This window comes from Eumetopias jubatus, unplaced genomic scaffold (genome assembly GCF_037043125.1).
Source record: "Eumetopias jubatus isolate StellerSeaLion01/CBP00866 unplaced genomic scaffold, mEumJub1_p1.0 scaffold_3, whole genome shotgun sequence".
Classification (NCBI taxonomy): domain Eukaryota; kingdom Metazoa; phylum Chordata; class Mammalia; order Carnivora; family Otariidae; genus Eumetopias; species Eumetopias jubatus.
In genome coordinates this window covers 114,916,732-114,938,468 of record NW_028274809.1, presented here as the reverse complement: position 1 = coordinate 114,938,468, position 21,737 = coordinate 114,916,732, and the positions used below count along the sequence as shown (strand labels likewise).

General features: G+C 45.9%; 1 protein-coding gene across 1 annotated transcript in view; it reads left to right on the top strand.

Moving 5' to 3' along the window:
• The window catches only part of CRYL1 (crystallin lambda 1), a 146,736-nt gene extending 130,630 nt beyond the window's left edge, over nt 1–16,106 (top strand). Inside the window, exons 6-8 of the mRNA XM_028107989.2 lie at nt 8,556–8,661; nt 15,085–15,191; nt 15,553–16,106. Coding sequence (XP_027963790.1) covers nt 8,556–8,661; nt 15,085–15,191; nt 15,553–15,666 — 327 coding nt within the window. The 3' untranslated portion in view covers nt 15,667–16,106. The remainder of the gene's footprint in view (nt 1–8,555; nt 8,662–15,084; nt 15,192–15,552) is intronic.
• The last annotated feature ends 5,631 nt before the right edge of the window (nt 16,107–21,737 follow it).

Genomic DNA, 21,737 nt, shown 5'->3' with positions numbered 1-21,737 from the left:
TCACGTCCTTCCAGAAGTGATGCCATCTCTCTCTGCCTGTTTTTTTCTTTTTTTTAATATTGTATTTATTTATTTGACAGACAGAGAGAGAGCACACAAGCAGGGGGCAGCGATAGAGGGAGAGGGAGAAGCAGGCTTCCCGCTGAGCAGGGAGCCCACCGCGGGGCTCGATCCCAGGACCCTGGGGTCATGACCTGAGCTGAAGGCAGACACTTAACGACTGAGCCACCAGGCACCCCAATTCTCTGTGCCTATTTCCTTCCTGGCCTGGGCCTCCCTTCGGGGCCCATCACACAGGAAGACATGTTTCCTCTTCCTGTCCTGCGTCCTTCTGTGCCCTTGCCTGCCTCGTGCTGTCTTTCCTTCTTTTGTGTTCATCTGCTCAGCTTCAGGTGCTGTATGCATGGAGTCCTGCAGCCTCCCATCTCCAGCGTGTCCTATTCTGCTCTGCATTTCTTTTTTCTTTCTCACCAAGGCAAAATTCACCCAGCAAAATTCTTTCTTAAGACATTTTTCTGCCATTCCTGCATTATTTATTCTACCTCCTGAAAATATAGCCCAGACATCGGTATTGATGAGGGGGACCTGTCTCCCACTCCTCCAGCACCTGAAGCACACTCACCTTTCCACCTTATTCATACGCCCTGGGCCCATTGTCCTGTGCCACCTGGCCTCTGTCCTTCTTGCCTTCCAAAGCTTGGGGTCAGCTGTCTGACCAGCAAGTTCATCACCTGAGGACATTAAAGAGTTCTCTTGGCTTTAATTCTTCTAGATCTTTTACCCTGTGAAGTTTTCCCAAAGGCTGTCCTGAATCCATCACAACGGTCATTTTTCTCGTTGCCATCCTGTTTCTCAGTGCAGGGCCTTTGGAGCAGATGTGTCCCCTCACTCACCAGGACCATCTTCCAAGTTAGTTGAGACCTTTCACATTGGCTTTAAGTTCAGAGAGCTTCCTGTCCATGGCCTTCTGTTCAGAGATACCAAGAGAAGGCCGTGCTTCTCATCTGTATGGCAGCCCTGAAAGAACACTGAGCATCTTGGCATTTTAAGAAGCCCCAGAAGGATATCAGAACCCAGAGCCATGGCTCAGCAAGTGTTTAGTGTCCAAGACTGACCCCGGGAGAGGAGGAAGTTAAGTAGAGGCCATTCGAAGGCGGTGTATCAGAAGGGCTCAATCCAGATACCACTCAAGGTGTGTGACGATGCAGTGACAGGCCGCTGGGACATGGGGCTGTGGAGGCAGGTGGCTTTCGGCAGAAACAGGGCCCGTCAGGATTATACAGCTCCTCCTGCCTCACGCTGGAGCCAAGGTCTGCGTGCCCCCTGTGCACAGAGCTGGGTCTGGCCCTGCGTTCCCGAGCTTGTGTCTGACTTGATGAGCAATCAGACTCGTCTACAGCACACCCTGAACAAGTTTCTCTCCAGAGCAGTCCAGGGAAGAGGTAAGCCACTGAGGAAGCTGGGATTCGCTCTCCTCTGAAAGCTGTATTTGCTAGGCTGGGAATCGTCAGTTAATTAGAGTTCCTTCCAGTCCTGATGGTCTCTAAGAAGTAGACAATTTTTATGATAGGATTTACTGTTTTATGGGAGGTTACTTTCTGAGTAGCCACACTGGTAAGCAACAAAACCCTATTGAAAGGAGAGCTCCTCCTGATTTGTTATTTTGGAGACACCTCCAGACCTATTAACAGACAAACATAATGAAAACATCAACCACATACTCAGTTTTGTAAAACCAGCTTGGCATGCCTGGATTTCCTTAATGGTGTTTAAAGTAAAAACTTCAGTGCTAGTATTCTAACAGCCCTTAAACAAAACGAAATGAAAATGCTCTTAGGCTAACTCCTGACTCCCTATCATCACCGACAGGCCATCAGTCAGTATAAATGATGGATTTCAGCTCCTCCAGGGTGAGTTGGAACGTTAGCAGGCAGCAGGCAATGGGCCCTGAAACAGAGGAGAGAAGAAGGGAAGGGGTCCCCAAGAGGAAGGGCAGAGAAGAGAGGCTGCAGGTGAAACTGTGCGGCCTTGTCACCTGGCCTCCTTTGCCTTCCATGAGGCAGGCAGAAGCGGGCCAGCAGGCCGGCCCGTGACTTGGGGACACGGGCAGGAAGCCCTGCTGGAATTATGAAGGAGGGGCAGGTAGAGATGGGGCCATGCTGTGCTTCTGGTTTTGGAGGGAGTGCTTATACTTCTTGGTGCAAACCTCTTTGTGAAAATTTTGTCCCCAGAGGACCCCCCAGTTAAGGCATCGCTGCCCTTGCTGACACTTAGATTTGCATGGAAGGGTGGATTCCTTCTGCTGTGTTTGTTTTCAGGTCAAGACTTTTCCTTTCCTGTCAGACTCTATAATACCATTGTTTTTCTCCCTGAAAGCATTGGTTATACGCATGGCGCAGTAAGAAAAAACACCAGCGAATTATTACTGCCTGGGTCCTAAAGAGCTCTGGAGCATCCCTTGTAGTGGGACAAAGTCTTTCCTCTCTTTCCCTTTCCTGTTTTTTATTTGTTTCCATTTAAACAGTTTAATTTGAAGAATATTCAAAGGGAAAAAAGACCACCTATGTTTCCCCCACCCTAAAGTAGTCAACTGCTTTTATTTTACTGTGTTCCTGTCTTGTCTCTGTTAAGAATACTTTCCTTGAGGGGCTCTTGGATGTCTCAGTCAGCTGAGCATCTGACACTTGATTTCAGTTCAGGTCATGATCTTGGGGTCCTGGAATCAAGTTCCACGTTCAGCATGGAGTCTGCTTGGGACTCTCACCCTCTCCCCCCACTCGTGCATGCACGTGCCTGCTCTTTCAAATAAATCTTTTACAAAAAAGGAATACTTTCCTCAAGTTTCCATTTTTAATGGCTTAACGATATTTTTCTTTTAGTTGATCTTTTTAAAAAAATCTGATCTTTCCCCTATTGTAAATGTTTTAAGGTAGTTCCAAGTTTTCTGCCACTATAATGCCTCTGTGAGTGTCCTTGCTGGTAGAGTCTCTTCTTCTGGGGACATTTCATAGAATAATTGCTGGGATCTCCCTGTCTGAGAGGAGCAATGTCTTTGCCACCTGCCAGATGTAGTGAAGACGCCTTCAGAGGTTTTGACCCACGTCTCTTGCCATCAGTGGTGCTCATGGGCTCGCCTCCCACCACCTCCCCGGTACAGTCCACCTTGTGTCCTTCTCATCTGCTTTCCCCTGGGCGCCCCCTCAGCAGGCTCTGGACAATGGGTGTTTTATGAATCAGTGTCCTATTGCATCAGCCAAATGTGGTGTTCAATCAGTTCTTCCATAAGTTAGCAAAATTTGCTTGAGTCATCCTGCAGGAATGTTTATGCCTCACTTCCAAGAAAACTTGTAGGTTTTGGCAAGAAGCCGAGCAGCTCACAAACCTGACCGCAAGCCTTTGAGTAATAGCGGGGCCGCACTTAGCAGTCTTCTCTTTCTTTCTTATTAAAATCTTGCATTTGCTTCACCTTCTCCCTGGAAGGTAGCTTGGGTGGGGGTGGTTGGAGCAGGTCTTTTTCCCTCTTGCTCTGGAGCTAGTTTCATGTTGTATGGAGGAGAGTAATGCTTGTCAAAGAGTATAGAAAACACAACTATATAATATATAAAATAGAGGGAACTAACTCATGGTTCTAGTTTGTTTCTCATGAGAAACGCTGTGAACCATCATGATAGTCCTTAATTTATACTTCAAATACTGTAACTATATTACTTTCTCTACCATTCACCAGGACTCCAGAGTTGGATGTTGCTAAAAAAGAGTCCTGAACCCCTTGCTCATACTTGAGTTATTTCTACCTCAGTGATTAATCTTGTGTAGATTATCCCTGAAACGTCTTTGCAGTGGTGGTGGGGGTGGACGACGCTCACTGAAGTTTAACTTTGTTCCATCCTCACTCTAATTAGAGATTGAGGTGGGCTCTCTTTCTGTAAGCCCTGCTCCTTGGTCTCTGACTGGAGCAATAGCAAAGCAAGACCAGTGGCCCCTTCGTGCCCTTGTTTGTTGCATTTCATTATTTGACATTTTCGAAGATGAAACTGTTTCTGGCTCCCGTTTCTCAGTTGAGACAGTGCATTTACGCCCAAACAGCTCTGGCTGGGGAGGGGCAGAAGGACTTGTGCATGACCTAGTGCAGATTCCTGGGTAGCAAGCCCACATTCCCGGGGGTGATGTGTCTGCCAAGTTGGAGCAGTATTTGCACAAGAAAAACCTGAAAATTCAGGATCGAATGTGGTGAAAAATAGAGCAAAACAAAATAGAAGAAGATCAAAAGCTGGGGATTAGTAAAAAAGAAGTGGACAAGGAGGATGGTGTGAAGAAAAATGGCATGAAGAAAGTAAATGAAAATGAGGGCATGCAAAAAAAATACATGAATCAGAAAATTGAAAATGAGAATGGCATGATCAGAGAGAAGGAAGAATAATTCTGTGTCGCTAGTAATCAGTAGGGGAAATAGTCCCAGGAGATTCGTTCATCAATATACATCCCCAAATTTGATAGACCCCCCCCCGCCTTCTTCCGTGTCCCAAACACCAGATCAATCTTTTGCCTATTGTTGGCCATTCGATGTGTCTTCTCTCCTTCTCTCCCACAAATAAAGGGCTAGATCCAAGATACCTGAAGGGGAGGACCATGCTCTGAACTTCTATCCACTGTGAGGGTCATGTTGGCTGGGCCAGAGTGCCCAGATATTCAGTGAAACAAAGCCTAGATGTTGCTGTAAAGATATTTGATAAATGTGATTAGTTTAACATCTATAATCAGTTGACTTTAAGTACAGGAGATTATTCTCAATCCCCTAGGCAGGCTTCATCCAATCAGTTGAAAGGCCTTCAGAGCAGGATGGAGGTTCCCACCATCGGTTCCTGCTCCAGATTTCAGACTTGTCAATGCCCTCCATCACATAGGCCCATCTCTTGAAGTAAATCTCTTTATGTGTATATAACCTACTAGCTATCTCTCTCAGGTAGGACCCTGCCTGATGCATCCCCAAACCTTTAATTATACTTAAAGTTTCTATCACAGGAGTTTGAGTACTTAATTAACGGTCTTGCATTTTGTCCTTACTCACAGAGGGCAGTCCTGCCCCCCCCCAGAATGGGCGTTCCTTCCCAGCGGGCAAGGTACAGGGTGTGTGTGCCAGCCTGAGTGTGTCCTGGTTGCTTGTGGGAAGTCTTTGGGTTTAGCGAAGGGAAGTAGGGGAAAGAAGCTTTCAATAAAGGGGATTCCTTACCACTCTGGCCGGCCTGTCCTTGCTGAGTGATTTTTCAGGACATGATGCAAACCAGGTTTTAAACTAATGGTGATCTAGTGTTCATTGCTCTGTATGAGTTTTTGGAATCTTTTTAACCACTTGGGGCTTTTCTTTGTACGTGTGACTTGAGAATTTTACCACAAAATGGAGGAAGTACTGATAGCTTTACTGACAAATGTTAATTGAATCACAGACACACTGGAGTGGGTGGGGTTTCAGTCTTCAAACAAGCATGCAGTGTAGGATCTGTTTCCAAGGAATCGATGATCAGATCAGTGTGTTCAATTCAAGTGCCTGTTTCTGCCTTTTAGGCCACTATGATTATCAGTTGTGATTATTATTGATAATATTAGCATCAGGGCCACAGATGTCACTGAGGATCTGGGTGGAGTGGAGCTTAACAGCAGAATGAAGCAGCTGAACTGCAGAATATACTAAACGCGAACCTTTGCTTCAGTAGGGGTAAGCTCAAAACCCGGATTGGTGAGCTGATGCTTCATTACTACTTAAGACCATTTCTTTTCTCTGCATGTACTTCTGGGTAAAAACTCAAGCTTAGAGAATCTACTTCAGAAAATCCAAATGGGGCAGAAAGAAGGAGTTAGGAAGAAAAGATTAAAACTTTTCTCTCTTCTCACTTCTTCAGCGAATGAATAGTAACTGATAAAACATGGATGGTCATTTTGGAGAAATTTGGGAATTGGAGGAAAGTGTGGCTCCTCCCCCAAGTAGGTGGACAATCCTTCTAAGGCTTTATTTAGTTGGGGTCACTCTTAGCTCACATACTTAGAGATCAAAAATTACTGTTCTTGGGTGCCTCACTTTCGGGGTATTTTGAAGTCCTGCGAAGTCAGCTCTAAACATACTAAACACAATTGTAGAAGAAGAGAGCCGAGGCAAAAAGCATCACACGTGTAGGATGCCTTCCATATTTGCATCCTTTACAGTTTGAGCAACGTATGGAAACTTCAGGCTGTTTGGGGTGTTGACCTGGAAACTGAAGGAGGGCCAGGGTGAGGGCTGGTCTGCAGAGCCCCTGCCGGCTGCCTTTCCCGGCATTCCAGAGCTCACAGGGTTCAGGAATGCCACAGCAAATGCCTTTAAGCAGCCTGGGAAGAGGACCAGAAGCCACCCTTCCGGCCCTAAGAGCTTGGTGAGGAGGGAGAGGAAGTCAGGAATGCCTTCAACAATTGGTTTCTTGGGGCACCTGGGTGGCTCAGTCGTTAAGTGTTTCCCTTGGGCTCAGGTCATGATCCCGGGGTCCTGGGATCGAGCCCCGCATCGGGCTCCCTGCTCCATGGGGAGCCTGCTTCTCCCTCTTCCATTCCTCCTGCTTGTGTTCCCAGTCTCTCTGTCAAATAAATAAATACAAATCTTGAGTGAAAGAAGCAAGTCACTTGAGTGAAAGAATGCACGGGGTGAGTCCATTTTGAAGAAGACGAAAATAGGCAAAAAGTGAACTGTGGTTTAGGAATATAAACATAGATGGCAAGTCTTAAATGTGGAAACATGGTTCTTAACAAAAGTCTGGATATTTGCCTCTGGGAAGGAGGGAGAAGGATACGGTAGGGAAGACAGGCTCAGTGGTGTTGGGCGGGGGGTGGGGCACACTTTGTAATTATTCTCTAAACCACTTATGTGCAGTTTGTGCACATCTTTGTTTATCTCTCACACGCACACAGACGGAAGGTAAGTTCTCTCAGTTTCTCAGTCATGTCTAAATGGTACATGCCATGGGTGGCTCTGTCTTCTCGGTTCTTTGGCCCCATCTGCTTTCTGGTCCCCCACCCCAACATCACCATGGTGGTCCACACACCCCCTCGACCTGAGACACTGGTGTTTTCTCCCTCAGTAGCTGATGCAGGTGCTCGAGGTAGAGGGTACAAATTCCCTTGCTCTCTCAACCTCGCGGGTGACTTGGAAGTCTGGAAAGCAGAGATGCCAAAGAGGCCCCGGAGGGGGAGGGACAGCAGGGTCCTGAGCAGGGAGGGCTTAGCACCAACCTCCCCTGGCTGCCTGGTGGGCAAACCGGCTCTCCCCACAGGCCGTGGGGCCTGGGAAAGCCCTCTGATGAAAGCTTTCCTCAGCCATATGGACACCCTCTCAGATAGGACGACAGCCCTTTCAAGGAAAGGGAGAGGATTTGCTCTGTAACCCAGAGCAAATGAGGCGGGGCGGGGAGGGGGGTCATCTGTCTGAGCCTGTTCATGGGAGCTGGGTGGATGTGCCCCTGAGGGTAGGGGCACACCTGAAATTTCCACGGCAGAGCATTTCATCCTCTGCCCCGGGGCTCCAGTAACGAGGTCACCGCGGCTGCCGACCGAAGAGGTGTCACCTGAGTAGCGTCACTTGGTGGCCTCTTTCAGAAGGCAGACTTGGCCTGTCAGGCAGAAGCATCTCTCTCCTCACCGTGCTCTGTGAAAGAAATTGCTCAGGAAATAACTGGAGACTTAACAGTAAATTCTAGCAGTGTGACCAGTGCAGACTTAGGGGAAAATCTGATGGCTTCCCCACGTCTGCCTTCCTGACAGCTGAAATGCCCAAGGTGAAAATGGCCTCAGGCCGGGAGGGACTGGCAGTGGAGCACCGGATCACGCAGATTTGTGCTAATGCGTCCCTGCGCGTTCCCAAGCGGTGCGAGGTTGAGGCTCTCTGAAGAACAGGCCAAGTAACACAGAGGGGCCAATTTGACATCTAACCTGAACACATAACAACTTGCCTCTTGCCTTGCCATTCACATTTACAGAACATTCCAGGGCCCCACCTTGCCGACAACACACAGTTCTAAGCTGCATTTCATCAAAGAATGTCATTTTTACACACTGATTAAGAGTTGGACAAGGCCGGGCTTGCAGGCGGGCAAAGCCTGAAGAACGCCTCCTTAGTTCTTTTGATGACTCTAGTCTTAGCGTCCAGATCTCGGGCAAATATGTAGAATGTCCTTCTTGCCCTTTTCCACCAGTACCTGCTCTTACTTCTCCCCTTCCCTTCATCCTCTCCCCCTTCTCCAAAGCTGTGAGTGACACACAGCTGTACAGGAGGTGGAGGTGGGCACAGCAAGGTGGCAGCTTGATTACAGCCATGGAAAAAGTGAGTTGGTGTTTGACCATTTCACAAAATACCCTCTTTTCAGAATCTGTCTATATGTTACAGTTTTGTCATGCAAAGTCTGATGAAAATCCCATTAGATCACCTTGGAGAGTATTTTGGGATCGTACTCTAAAGAAGTTAGGTTAAAAGTGAAGGCAAGAAAATTGTCTTTCCAGAGGACTCATCTGTGCACTGCCCCATTTTCTCCATTCAGGAAGGAATAGTTTCTCCGAGTGACCTTGACCTTGTCATGTCAGATGGCCTGGGCATGCGGTATGCGTTCATCGGACCCCTAGAAACTATGCATCTCAATGCAGAAGGTATGCTTTGCTTCCATAGGGGCGAAGATGGCAATTCTGTGCTATTTCGTGGTCTTATGGGTTTTGTCAACAGTACAGTTTGGCCTTTTTTTTTTAAACAACTGAATAGAAACAGTATCATATGAAGGAGACAGTGCCAGCCCTGGGAACTCACAGATAGGGCCGTGTCCTGAGATGTCAGTGCACACAGAATCCAGGAACCTCAGGGCTCTGTGCGGCAGACAGCACTCAGGCAGGAATGAAAAGACAGATGAGGGTGTTGTCATGGAGACTGTGCCACATGGCATCCAGCCTGATGGAAGACAAAGTTGTGTTTTCCTGAGAAAGATGATGCCATTATTTACAGAGGTAAGACAAACAGATAAGGGAAGTGACCACCTTTGCTGTACATATCTTCTGCCTAAATAGGAGCAGTTTCCCCGTGTGACTGGCCTAGTTTAGGGCATGGGCAGCAGTGCAGGGCAGGCAGGTCATTTACCCCAGAAGCCTACTTCACAGGGCCTGGGGAGGTAGGTCGAGGCCCACGATCATGTGACTCTAACAGAAAGACAAGTTGAGAAGGCTGAGAAAACCTGTGAGAATGAAAGTGTCAGCCGCATTTTAAGTGATTCAAAAACAAGACACCATTTGAAAAACAAGCCCTAAAACCTACACCAAACTGAAACAAAATAAATTTTAAAAGGTATGAATGAAAATCTAGGAAACTGTCACCTAAATGTCATGACTACTTGCTATCTCTTAGTGTTGAAATTATAAGTAACTTTTATTACCTTTTTGCTTTTTTGTGTTGTCATAGTTTTCTACAATTATTGCCATATTATTTTAATAATTGTTATTAACGTGTAAAACTTATGTGGAAAGAGAAAAGGAATATTGTATTCAGCTCCATGGTCCACATTTAACCAAAATGTTGAGAAACGAGCATATCCAGGAGAAGGTGACCAGAGAAAAGCATGTGTGAGCACGCGCGTGTGCATCTATTTGTCCGTGTCTTATGTGGGGGTGGAACCAGATTGAAGGAGTGGACATGGCAGGCAGACAGACTTGGGCTCAGTACATGGCAGGAAGTTTCTAGTAACTGAAGCTGACGTTGAGGGAGAGGGCCATGCTATGAGTGGGTGAATGGGGCAGCGGGGGGCTGGTTGCCCACCCGTCAGGATGTTTTGATATCAGGCAGAGACACTTGTAATGAAGTGGGAAGTTGGGATAAGTGACCTGTGGGAGTCTGTTTGACTTAGATTTTATAATTCCACCATGTTTTGGTAATAGTTCAATTTTTGCCACCGTAGTTAGTGAAATATAATTTCCAATGTATAAGTCAAGGCAGTTTTACCAGTCATAGTCTTGTAGGGACACATATATGTGGATGGCTTGAATGGACTGGTCTTGTGTGTCATGCAAATGTGGTTCAGTAACTGACTTGATTCTTCCTTACAATTGAGCATGACCAAGAGGTACTGGAGGAACAGGGGACTCTGTCCTAGCACGAGCATATTACTTTTGTGGTGGGATAACAGTCGAACACAGGAAGATAATGTAAAGAAAGAGGCCCTCCTAAAAGTGAAACAAGAGTTTTGAAGTATCATTAAAATAAAGTCTTGGAGAATTTCAAATGCTTTTTCAGCCAGAACCTTAAAAGTGGCAAACATATTTAAACATTTGAATGTATATAGACACTGTTTGGTAACCACCATGTTTTTCTCTTTTTTAAATTATTTTTTCTTCAGAAAAATAAGATAGTTCAGGTATCACGAGACATCAATAGGGAGACAACTGAGAGCAGCTTTGACTCTCAAATAGAAAGAGAAGCCAATGAAACCAGAAACTCAAGAACCAAATAGTGTGGCAGACAGGAAGGAGGCCTATAAAAATTTTTCAGACAAAGCAGATATGATAAGAAAACCCTAATTGGCTTAATATGATAATGGTGGACGGATGTAGTTTTCAACTTCAGAGCATTCCAAAGACCAGAGTTAGACTGTTATAAGATCTGGCTTGGAACCAATGGAAATGTTCATTATTCCTCACAGTGTCATCCAGAATATATCAAGATTGGGGGGAGAGGGAGAGTTCTTTTTTTCTAATGTTGTTTTCATAAAGCCAGCATCTCAGGTTAAGGCTAGTTATTAAGTCTTAAAGCTACAGTTTATCTAGAAGTGGTAAAAATATTTTAGCAGTTTTTAATCTAATAAAATGGCACCTGAAAAGCTGGAGGCCAGCATGCCGACTTTGCCTTTTGGCTGCTTTTTAAAGGCAACCCCCATGAAGGACAGGCTCTCAGAATGGGGGATCTGGTCAGTAGAGCCAGTCAACCTGGGTGCTTCCCTGCCTGCCAAGCTAACTAGCTTTGTGCAGGTGGGTTCCCCCACCTGTAAAATGAAGATGGCCACAGTGCCCACCTCACAAGGGTGGTGTGAGAATGAAGCCAGGTGGAAATGCTTGGCTGGATGGCTGACACAGATGAAGTCCCTTAATCGGTGTTATATTCATACAGAGTTCGGTCTCGTTTTTTATTCACTACTCTTAGAGTTTTTTAACTCTCCCAAAAAGAAATAGAGAATGAATACACAGTAGGACATTTTTGCAATAGAATGGTGAAATCTCCAGACTTTAACCGTTTGGTTTGTTTCTTTGCTAAGCTCTTAGACCATTAGTTCAGCAAAGAGAACTGCTCCGTGTTACACCTGGCAGCATTCTGGGCGCCTCCTGGGTTTACTTCTGCCTGGGGAATGACTGTCTCGAATCGGCAGCCTCTGGAAATCATCTCCAGTCGAAGCGAATGTTTACCATCCTGCCTCATAAAATTTCCTCCTGTGTGTAGATGCTTTCTCCCTCTCTCTCTCTTTTTTTTCTAACTAATCGACCTGCCTATGTGGTGGGTTTGGCTGTTATTTTCAGTGAAACGGGTGAGCTGCTAACACTGGGACTTTCAGGAGTTAAGGGGCCCCGGGGAGGTTTCTGTCTCCACCCGCCTCGCCTCCCTGACCTCAGGTGAGGTCTCACTCACTCAGGTGGGAATTAGATAATGTTGCTCTGTGCTTTGGGGCCTATTTGATCTTCCTTAAAAAGTTCCTGTGAAACTCTGTCTCTTGAAAGCAGGTGAATTCATGTAGGTGTGGTTTTATACGCTACGAGAAAACCAGACTCCTCTGGTGTGGGTAGCAGTTAGGGCTGTCCAAGAAACTGAACTCCCAGAGCCTGTCACGGTGGCCACTTCCACGGTCCAGCGGGGCTGCGTGCCTGCTCTGTAAACGCAAACCGAGGAAGGCTCTCTGCCTATCCACCCACCATGGTTGTGCTGACGGGTCAGGAAAGCACACTGTCTTGCCTTGGGGGGCTCACAACTAAAGAATTCCAAGTTAGAAAGCAGCAAGATAAGCTAAGTCTAATCTCATGAGAATCAGTTCTTCCTCATTTTTTCTTATTCCATATAAGCATCTCTTAAGAAATCAGGTTTGAAGTCTTCTAAAAAGCTAAGCTCTAGAGAGTTTTGGGAAGCATATTGTTGTACGGGGGAACAAGGGACAAGGAAGTGTAGAAGAAAAAATCTAGGGGAAGGCCAAATTTCATAGTAATATACAGGAAGGACACATTAGCAGCCAGATAAAAGGTGAAGTGTTTTTTTTCTCCTTGACACTTCCGGTGAAATTGGTATTGTGGAATGATTGCCACTCAATTCTCCGTTCATAGTGTAGAGAAGCCAAAATTATTGTTGGAGATGAAGTAAAATCCTTTTAATATTTCTCTAATGGAAGAAAAAATGTTACCAATAACAGTGACAGTGATAAATGTCCCAGAACATTGTAAATACTAAGGTACAGTGTAGATCTTGACTATAAGTCACCATGAACTTGTATTTTGGGCAAGTAGGAGAGCCCTCCTAAGGGTGTCCGGCTTCTCTACAGATGAAGTGGGAGGGTCTGCACACACCTGCTCTCTTTGTTCCTTACCTGCACCACAAACAACGAGGCTATTTATCCCAAGAGCCTGAGTGCATGTGATAGAAAGTGTTTTTATATTAATAAAAGTGAAATTATAATTCATTTCCTGAGCAAGACGGGAGAAGTTATGAAATGTATTTTAGGATTTTTACCATATTGTATTCCATTTTGAAGGAATAAATGCTCTTTAAAACTACAAATTTTATAAAAGGCAGTAAGGAAAAAAGTTCTCGAAAGCCCTTGGGAGATAAAAATGGGCATTCAGGAGATGTAAAGTAATCCAGAAGTGACATGTGGTACAGGAATTGAATCCTGTGGTTTCTTGCCGCGCACGTAGCTGCAGGTGGAGTCGGTTCCTGCCAGGGCATCTGTGGAGCCGTGGAGCTTCCGTTTTCAGTGCAAGAGAGGAATCCGCAGCTACCCTGAGTCTTCCCTTTCTTCTCATGTAATAGCTTTACAGCTTACGCGATTCTTGTGTCTCTGCTCCCCCAAAGGGAATAAACTGTATTTGTGTCTAGATTTTATTACCTTTAGTTCAAATAAATAAACAAATGGATAGACTGATGTAAATATTTAATTTCCAAAAGGAAATAAATATACAGGTTGTTTTCTGGGTTCCAGAAATGCAAAGCCATTCAGGATAACTGGCCAGGGCTGGAACAGTTAGGGAGCCTTCCCAAATTCTGAATTGTCAAGTTACGCTTACGTTAAATGAAACCAAGCTCCTTATTTATTTATTTATTGAATTTTTGAAACTCATTTTATTTATTTTTTTAATTTTTTTAAAAGACTTTATTTACTTATTTGACAGAGAGACACAGCGAGAGAGGGACCACAAGTAGGGGGAGTGAGAGGAAGAAGCAGGCTTCCCGCCAGGCAGGGAGCCCGATGTGGGGCTTGATCCCAGGACCCTAGGATCATGACCTGAGCCGAAGGCAGCTGCTTAACCTACTGAGCCACCCAGATGCCCTGAAACTCCTTATTTTAAAAAAGAGAGTATCCACCACTTCATTGTAGGTGCTAACATCAGAAGGGTTGGTATGTTTGAAATGTTTACCCTTCAAAACGGTTTCTCTTCTAAGAGGGAATTGGATTTGATTTTAGCACACTGAAAGAAAACGATTTGAGCCAAATAAAATTGACACCGAGTGAATTTAGGCTTTCACATCAGTGTAGGTCCACCAAAACTAAACCCCAAAGAAGCTGTTTTTTGGTTTTTTGCTTAAAAGAATATCCAGTGGTGGTCATTTTTATTTTAAGTTAATCGTACACAGTTTTCGCGGGGTAGGTGAGAGCCAAGCTCCGGGATCTCTGCAATTTCTACAGTTTCATTTGTTCCCTTGTTATCTTTTTAGCCTAACTGACTAACCGCTGAGTCTTTCTGGCTTTGAAAAGTGTTGGAAATGGGCCAAAGGCAGAACTGCTTGCAGCTCAGCCCCTGTCCCCAGTGGGGCCCAGGACTTGGAGACGCCTCCTCCATGTACCTGGGCCCGGCTTCTGAGCTGACTCATGTCCAAGTGCACGCCTGCACTGGCCCGGCCTCGGCTGCCTCCTGAGGCAGGGGGCGGGGGACAAGCACGAGAGGAGCTCCACTGTCTGCAGGGCAGAGCGGGTTAAGGCAGGCCTGGCCACTTGGGAGGCGGTGCAGCCTGACTGGTGTTTCCTCTGGGCACATCTCTGATTCTAACAAAATAGGAGCTTCAGCCTCACGCAGCCCGCAACTGCTTCTCCCTCCCTTCCCCCTCCAGGATAAGCCTCCTTTTCAGGTGTTTCTCCGTCAGACTGCCAGGGCCCTATCTCAGGATCCGAGACACTGCCTTCCTGGAGGCCCTGAAGCCACAGAAGCACTGCAGAGCAGGTGCATGCATCCAGGGACAGACGCCCCGGGGTACGGGTGACGGGGCTCTCGTCCACTAGCCAAAGCTGAAGTCTACACATGGAGCCTGCCTGTGCGAGAAATACAGCCTGTGTTAAGGAACCTGCTGCCTGGTAGACACCTAATAAAGTGGTAACTAGAACTCATGGAGTAAGAGTGAAATGGGAGACAGATTTGATGGAGCTTTGACATCTTTGGTTCTTAGAAATGGCATTCAAGCCATTGACACAAGTAACCTTGTAGAGACATTGTTGAAAGAGACATTTGTGATGAAAACAGGACTTCATGTGATATTCATCCAATCAGTGCAGGAACACAGGCCCACCTGAGAGTCCATGAGGTGCACTGACAGAGGCCCTAGGGTCCCATCGTTTTTTTACGATTTTAGGATCTGATGGAAAGCCTGAGTATTGACATTGGTGAGGATGCTCACTCCCCAGTGCTGGCTGACCAAGGTGGCCGTCCCCCCTGCACCTCTTCTTCATCTGCAGAGGAAAGGAATGTAGTAATCTGACCTAGGGTGAGACCCTCTGAACAGATTTCTTAGTTTGGAGTCATATAGTGTTCTTGCTGATATTGTGCATTCTTGTTTTCATATGATTTCAGGTATGTTGAGCTACTGTGACAAATACAGTGAAGGCATGCGACGTGTCCTAAAGACTTTTGGACCCATTCCAGACTTTTCTGGGGCCACAGTTGAAAAAGTTAATCAGGTACGTAGACTCCTTGTAGAGAATTGTGCTGGCCGAGCCACGGGTGAGGTTTTATTTGTAGCCAGAGTCTTTGCCTTTGATTTTGGTGGTTCCTCGTTCCTAACTTTGCCTGTCCACAGTCCTGTCATGGTCATAGGTGACCAGTGAACGGGTAGCTCATCTTGATTGTCTTAGACGAGCTGTAGGCCTCTGTGGATTTGGAAAGTTAGTTACTTGAGGGTTTCCTAAGCTTTTGTCTTCGAAAGCAAATTCACAGTTTGCATAAATAGGAACAATTACTCTCCTGGTAAATGAGTTCCTCTTCATGCTCCGGTTTTTTTCTTTCATTTCCTTTTCATTTCATTTCGTTTCCTATTCCCAGGCCATGTGTGTGAAAGTTCCCGATGATCCAGGGCACTTAGCTGCCAGAAGGCAGTGGAGGGACGAGTGTCTTCTGAGACTTGCCAAGTTGAAAAGGCAGATGCAGTCCCAGTAGCTACTGTCCTTCTTCACTGGGAGTCTTTGTTGGCGGAATTACAAGCACTTAATCCAGCTGCTCTGAAACAGTGGGAAGCCAGATGGTCTTCCCAAAGATTTGGAACGAGACCTCCTCCCTCTGGCAGGCCACAGCCGTGGGGCTGTGGGGTCTTCTGATCATGCCCTGGCCTTGGGTTCCCAGGGCTGTCGACTCCCTGCCACCTGGGCAAACGAGAGCAAATTGTCTGAAGATTTTTACCTTCTATTTTCAGTGTGATTTCTGTGCGGCTGCATTTTGTAGCCAATGATTGTGGTTTCATGTTTATTTTAATCTGTAGCAAAGTAGTTTTGTAATTATTTTCCAATTGGCTTCTGAGTACCCTGTGGCCCTGCATTGATGAGGCGCCTACCTTCATTCTGTTAATGCCTATTCTGAATAAAAATTTTTGATTGCATAAAGATGTCCTTTTTCCTCTGGTCTGTCTGAGAAAGACAGTGTTTTGTTTTGTTTTGTTTTTACTATTTTATTTATTTATTTGACAGAGGGAGAGGTAGCGAGAGCAGGAACACAAAGCAGGGGGAGTGGGAGAGGGAGAAGCAGGCTTCCCATGGAGCAGGGAGCCCGATGCGGGGCTCGATCCCAGGACCCTGGGATCATGACCTGAGCGAAAGCCTCAGCTTAATGACTCAGCTTAACGACCGAGCCACCCAGGTGCCCTGAGAAAGACAGTGTTTGATTCTGATGATTGACATATTTCAGAGTGACCGTGATGAGTGAATAAGCAAAAACTTTCTTCTGGGTCCTTTGTCATCCATTCAGTAAAAATCCGCCACTTTGGGCTAGTGTTTCCCAAAGTCGTTTCCACAGTGAGTACCCTGGGGCTCTATGGCCAGATGTGTTTGGGAAACTCCTCCCACTGCCCCACTCTTGGGCACTCACGTGTCTACAGGAAATTAAAGGCTCCGAAATTCTACAGTAAATACACCTGTTTAACCCAACACCCCATTATCTTCTTTGACATGGAGTCTTGTCCTAGTGTTAGTTGCCCAAATACTCTAGCAAATAATAGTACAGGTACCCCACCCCCCGTGAGGCCAGCATGTCACAATAGCTTAGGTCACAGGATGCCACCACAGGGCTCTCTGACAGCTCCCAGCCCAGGGACACTCCAGCCTTTCACTTTCAGGTGACCAGCTTCCCAGCTTCACCCAGTGGGGAGAAGCCTTTTCAAGGCTATGGTGTTGTGAGAACCAGTGTCCCCAGTGAGGAACTGTGTGGAATTTGCTATTCAGGCTCCGTGTGCGCATACACTCATCCATCACACTCATTTAGACGACATCTTTTGAGCAGCTGTGATATCAAGCATGTAGTCCCTGCCTTTCAGAAGTTTACTGTAAGACAACAGACTATTAGCATAAAATATGATAGTGCCCCAGAGGATCATATATACAGGAGATCATAACTCACCGTCCCTGGATGTGCCCTAGAAGGTCTCACAGGAGACAGCCTTTGAGCCGAGTCTTGAGTAACAGGTGAGAGTCAGCAAGCCTTCCTGGCAGAGGGAGCAGAGTGGAGAAGGCTGCTGGGTGCCCCGGGAAGAGGGGGTGGTTCCCTGCACCCGAAAAGAGCTCTGTGGATGGCTGCTGGGGCCAGATACAGGTGCTGAAGAGCGCTGGGCTCATACCAATGTGTAGACCTCACCTAAAGCACTGGGGAGCCTAAATGGTCTGCAGGTTGTGAGTGGCCCTGTCCTCTTGGGATTTCAGAAAGTCCCTTCTGACAACAGAAGGGGCTGAACTGGAGGCGGAGGCTGTTGTGGTCCAGGTAGGGGCTTGATAAGGCAGTGAACTCAGAAAGTATCCTGGGGGTAGAACTGACAGCCATCACTGACCTGAGAAGGGGGACACCAGAGCTTCCTAAGTTGGCAGCTCTGGCACCTACGCAGGTATCGATGCCATTTTATAAAATAAGGAAATTAGGAAGAAGGGGCAGGAAATCTGAATGTCTCACGTATTAAACTTAACTAAAAAAGAGAATGTAGCAAGACGTGAAGGACGTTTTCAGCCTTGAAAACTGATTGAGTTTTAGATGCTCCTTAAACTTTGATGACTCAACCCGTCACTCTGTGACCTGCTGACAGGGTTGTGAACTGAGCAAGTCAAGCCCCCGCTTTTCCCTCCAGCTTCTGGCTCCCGCTCCTTTCCTTTCAACATACCCCACCCGCCCTCCTGTCTTCCCAGAATTGCCACACTGTTCTCACGGCCTGTCTCCGTCCTTCTCTTCATGGGCCCGTGGAGGCCGCCAGAGTCTCTGGACCCAGGTTTGGAGTCCCTGATAAGAAGTTGACTTCACTGGGGGATGGGGGTGTTGGTGGATGTCATACATGGCCTGTTGGTTTCACAGCACCAGTAAGCCATGGGAATTCCAGAAAATGTGGCCAAGGGAGCCATTTGGCCCAAAGCTGCAGGCCAGTACGAGGAGCAGCAAGGCAGGAGCACCCTGGTGTCCCTTGTGGTGTCGTGAGCGTGGAAGACAGAAGTCGGGGCAGTCCGGGGGCACATTCATATGTGTCTGAATTCTGTTTTCCCGCCTGGGCCGTTGTGACGTGCAGCAGAGGTGCACTCGGCCTCTGCCTATAGCTGTCACAGTGCAGAACGAGGAAGGGTCAACACACGGGATTGGCCACGACAGTGATGAGAGAGCCAGTGTGTTCATTCACAGCCACAGGCTGAAAAAATGACAATGTTCCATCTTGAGAGCAGCAGAGAGCGTGTTTGTGGTCTGGAAGGAAGGTAGGATGCAGCCCTGGAAACGGGACAGAGACAGGAACTGGTCTGACAGGGACCCAAAGGAGGACAGGTAGGTGAGCACAGCCGCACACAGAGGTCTCTCAGAGATGCACCGTAAGGCTTAAGAATGAGCAGCTTCTGCTTTTCAGTTCGTCATCCTGGGGGGCTGGCTTTCAAGGGGCTTGCCTGCTTTGGTGAGTTTAGCAAGTATATAATTCATGGACCAGTCTTACCATGAGCGATCTCTTTCTGTTCCAGCAGCCCATCCAAGACACCACCTTCATTCAGTCACCTCCGGTCTGTGAGTTTCTCAGTCTGGCCTTGCTTTTCGTGACCCTGACAGAGCCCTGGCGAGGTTTTCTGCAGAATATCCCCAGTCTGGGTTTGTCTTGTGTTTTTCTCATGCTCAGACCGGGATTAGGCTTTGGAAAGAATGCCCCAGAGGTGAAGAACTCTTCTTGTCACATCGTATCAGGGGCTACATGATAGCCACATGGCATCCCTGGGGAAGTTAGCCTTCATCGGAAGTGTTTGCCAGGTTTCTGCAGGTGAGTTACCATTAGAAAAGAAGAAATTAACTGGAAGCACTAACCCAAGCAGATATTGTCCTGACTGGTTTCTGAGTCATTTTCTCTGAATGGCAAAGCTGTCAGTCTCCATCCACAGTGTGGTGTTCACACAGTTCCTTGCTCGTTGGTCTCTGCTTCCAGATGCCTTCCTTCCCAAAGGCCCAGTCTACTTTCTGTGCACACGAGGATCCAAATGGTCTCCTGGTTCCTCCTGCTTCAGTTTAGCAGCTTAGCACTCTTGCAGCACTGGAGGAGGTACCGGCTGCTTTGGAATAGAGACCATATATTGTTCCCATGGAAGTCAGAGAAAGATGTCCAAGACTGGGCTAGCAGTGGAGTCCCTATGATTCATGGCTGGTTCTTGCTCAGTTTGGAGGTACAGAAACTATTTTGTTAGTGCACGTGTAGTTGATGAATTATAAGATGATTTTTCTCATGCTAATAAGGTTCACAAGACTAAAGTAAGCACCAGAATGCCAGTTTCATTCATTTTCAATTCATTCATCAATCAAACATTTATTGAGCATCTACTGTGTGCCAGGTTCTGTTTCAAGAGTTGGGGATGCACTAACAAATGAAACAGGCAAATACCACCTGTTGGTCTGGAGCTTATACTGTAGTTCTAGTGGAGAGAACAAACACAAACCCATCAATAGACAAACTACAGAATATGTCAGAAGGGGTCCAGTTATGTAGCTGAAAATAAAGCAGAGGAGAGTAATAGGGAGTACAGGTAGTGTGTGTGTGTGTGTGTGTGCACGCACACGCACACACACACACACACACACGTGGGTGTAAGTGTGCACGCAGCATTAGGGAAGTAATCAAGGAAGCGTTGATGAGAAGATAGCATTTGAGCAGAGACCTAAAAGAAGTGAGGGATAGAATCATGGAGCGATCCAGAAAAGAAGGATGCCCCAGGGAGAAGGGACAGAAGTGCAAAGCCCATGCAGTGGGAGCTGAACCTGTACAGCCAAGGCACAGGCTGGGGTCCAATGTGGCTCTGTGCAGGGAGGGCGGAAGTGGTCAGAGATGAGGCACAGGGGCAAGGGGGGCTCTTGAAGGCCAAGATGAAGACTGGCTTTTTCTTTGCACAAGGTGGGAATCCAGAGAGCCTTTTTTTTTTTCTTTTTGGTGGTAAGAATACTTTGTATCTTAGCATGACATTTACCTTCTTAAATTTTTAAGCATACAGTATAGTATTATTAACTGCAGGCAGTGTTGTATAGCAGATCTCTAGAACTTACTCATCTTGCATAACCAACTTTACACTCATTGAACAGCAACTCCCCATTTTTCCGTCCCGCAGCCCCTGGCAACTGCCATTTTCTCTGCTTCTATGTGTTTGACTATTGTAGATACCTCACATAAGTGGAATTATGACATTTTTATCTTTGTGACTGGCTTATTTCACTTTGCATAATGTCCTCAAGATTGATCCATGTTGTAGTATATTGGCAGGATTTCCTACTTTTTAAGGCTGAATAATATTCTGATGTATGTGTATACCACATTTTCTTTCCATTCTCCTGTCAACGGACATTTGGGTTGTTCCCACATCTTGGCTATTATGAATAATGCTGTAATGAACACAGGAGTGCAAATATCTCTTTGAGATTCTGATTTCAGTTCTTTAGGTAAATACCCAGAAGTGGGGATTGCGGGATCATAGGATGGTTCTATTTTTAAATTTTTGGGAAAACTTTATGCTGTTTTTCATAGTGGCTGCACCATTTTACATTCCCACCAAAGGTGCACAGAAGTTCTAATTTCTCCACATTTTTGCCAATACTTGTCATTTTTTTTTCTTGATGAAAGCCATTCTAGCAGGAATGAGGTGATATCTCATTGTGGTTTTGATCTGCATTTCCCTGATGATTAGTGATGTTGAGCATCTTTTCATATACCTGTTGGCCTGACTTTGGAGACATGTCTATTCAGTTCCTCTACCCATTTTTAAATCAAATTATTTGTTTTGTATTATTGAGTTGTATGAGTTTCTTACATTTTTGAATATGAATTCCTTAACAGATTTTGGTTTGCAAATATTTTCTTCCATTCTATAGGTTACTTTTTCACTCTGTTGATTGTTTCCTTTGCCGTGCAGAAGGTTTTAGTTTAATGTAGTCCCACTTGTCTATAGTTTCCTCTGCTTTTGGTGTCATATCCATGAAATCATTGCCAAGACGTGTGTTATGAAGCTTTCCCCTTATGTTTTCTTGTAGGAGTTTTATAGTTTCAGGTCTTTTCAGAATACTTAAGTTCTCAATCCATTTTAAATTGATTTTTGTGTCATAAGGGTCTAATTTCATTCTTTCGCATGTGTATGTCCAGTTTTCCCAATAACATTTCTTGAAGATGCTGTCCTTTCCCCATTGTGTGGTCTTGGCACCCTTGTTGAAGATCAGTTGATCATATATGTGTCAGTTTATTTCTGGGCCTTTTATTTTGTTCCATTAGTCTTTATGTCTGTCTTTATGCCAGTACCATACTGTTTTAAATACTGTAGCTTTGTGATATATTTTGGAATCAAGAATTATGGCTTTTCCAGCTCTGTTCTTTTTTCTCAAGATTGTTTTGGCTATTCAGGGTGGGTTCTTGTGGTTCCATAATAATTTTAGGATTGTTTTCTCTATTTCTGTAAAAAAAAATCCATCGATATTTTGATAGAGATTGCATTGAATCTGTATATTACTTTGGGTAGAATGGACATTTTACAATAATAAGTCTT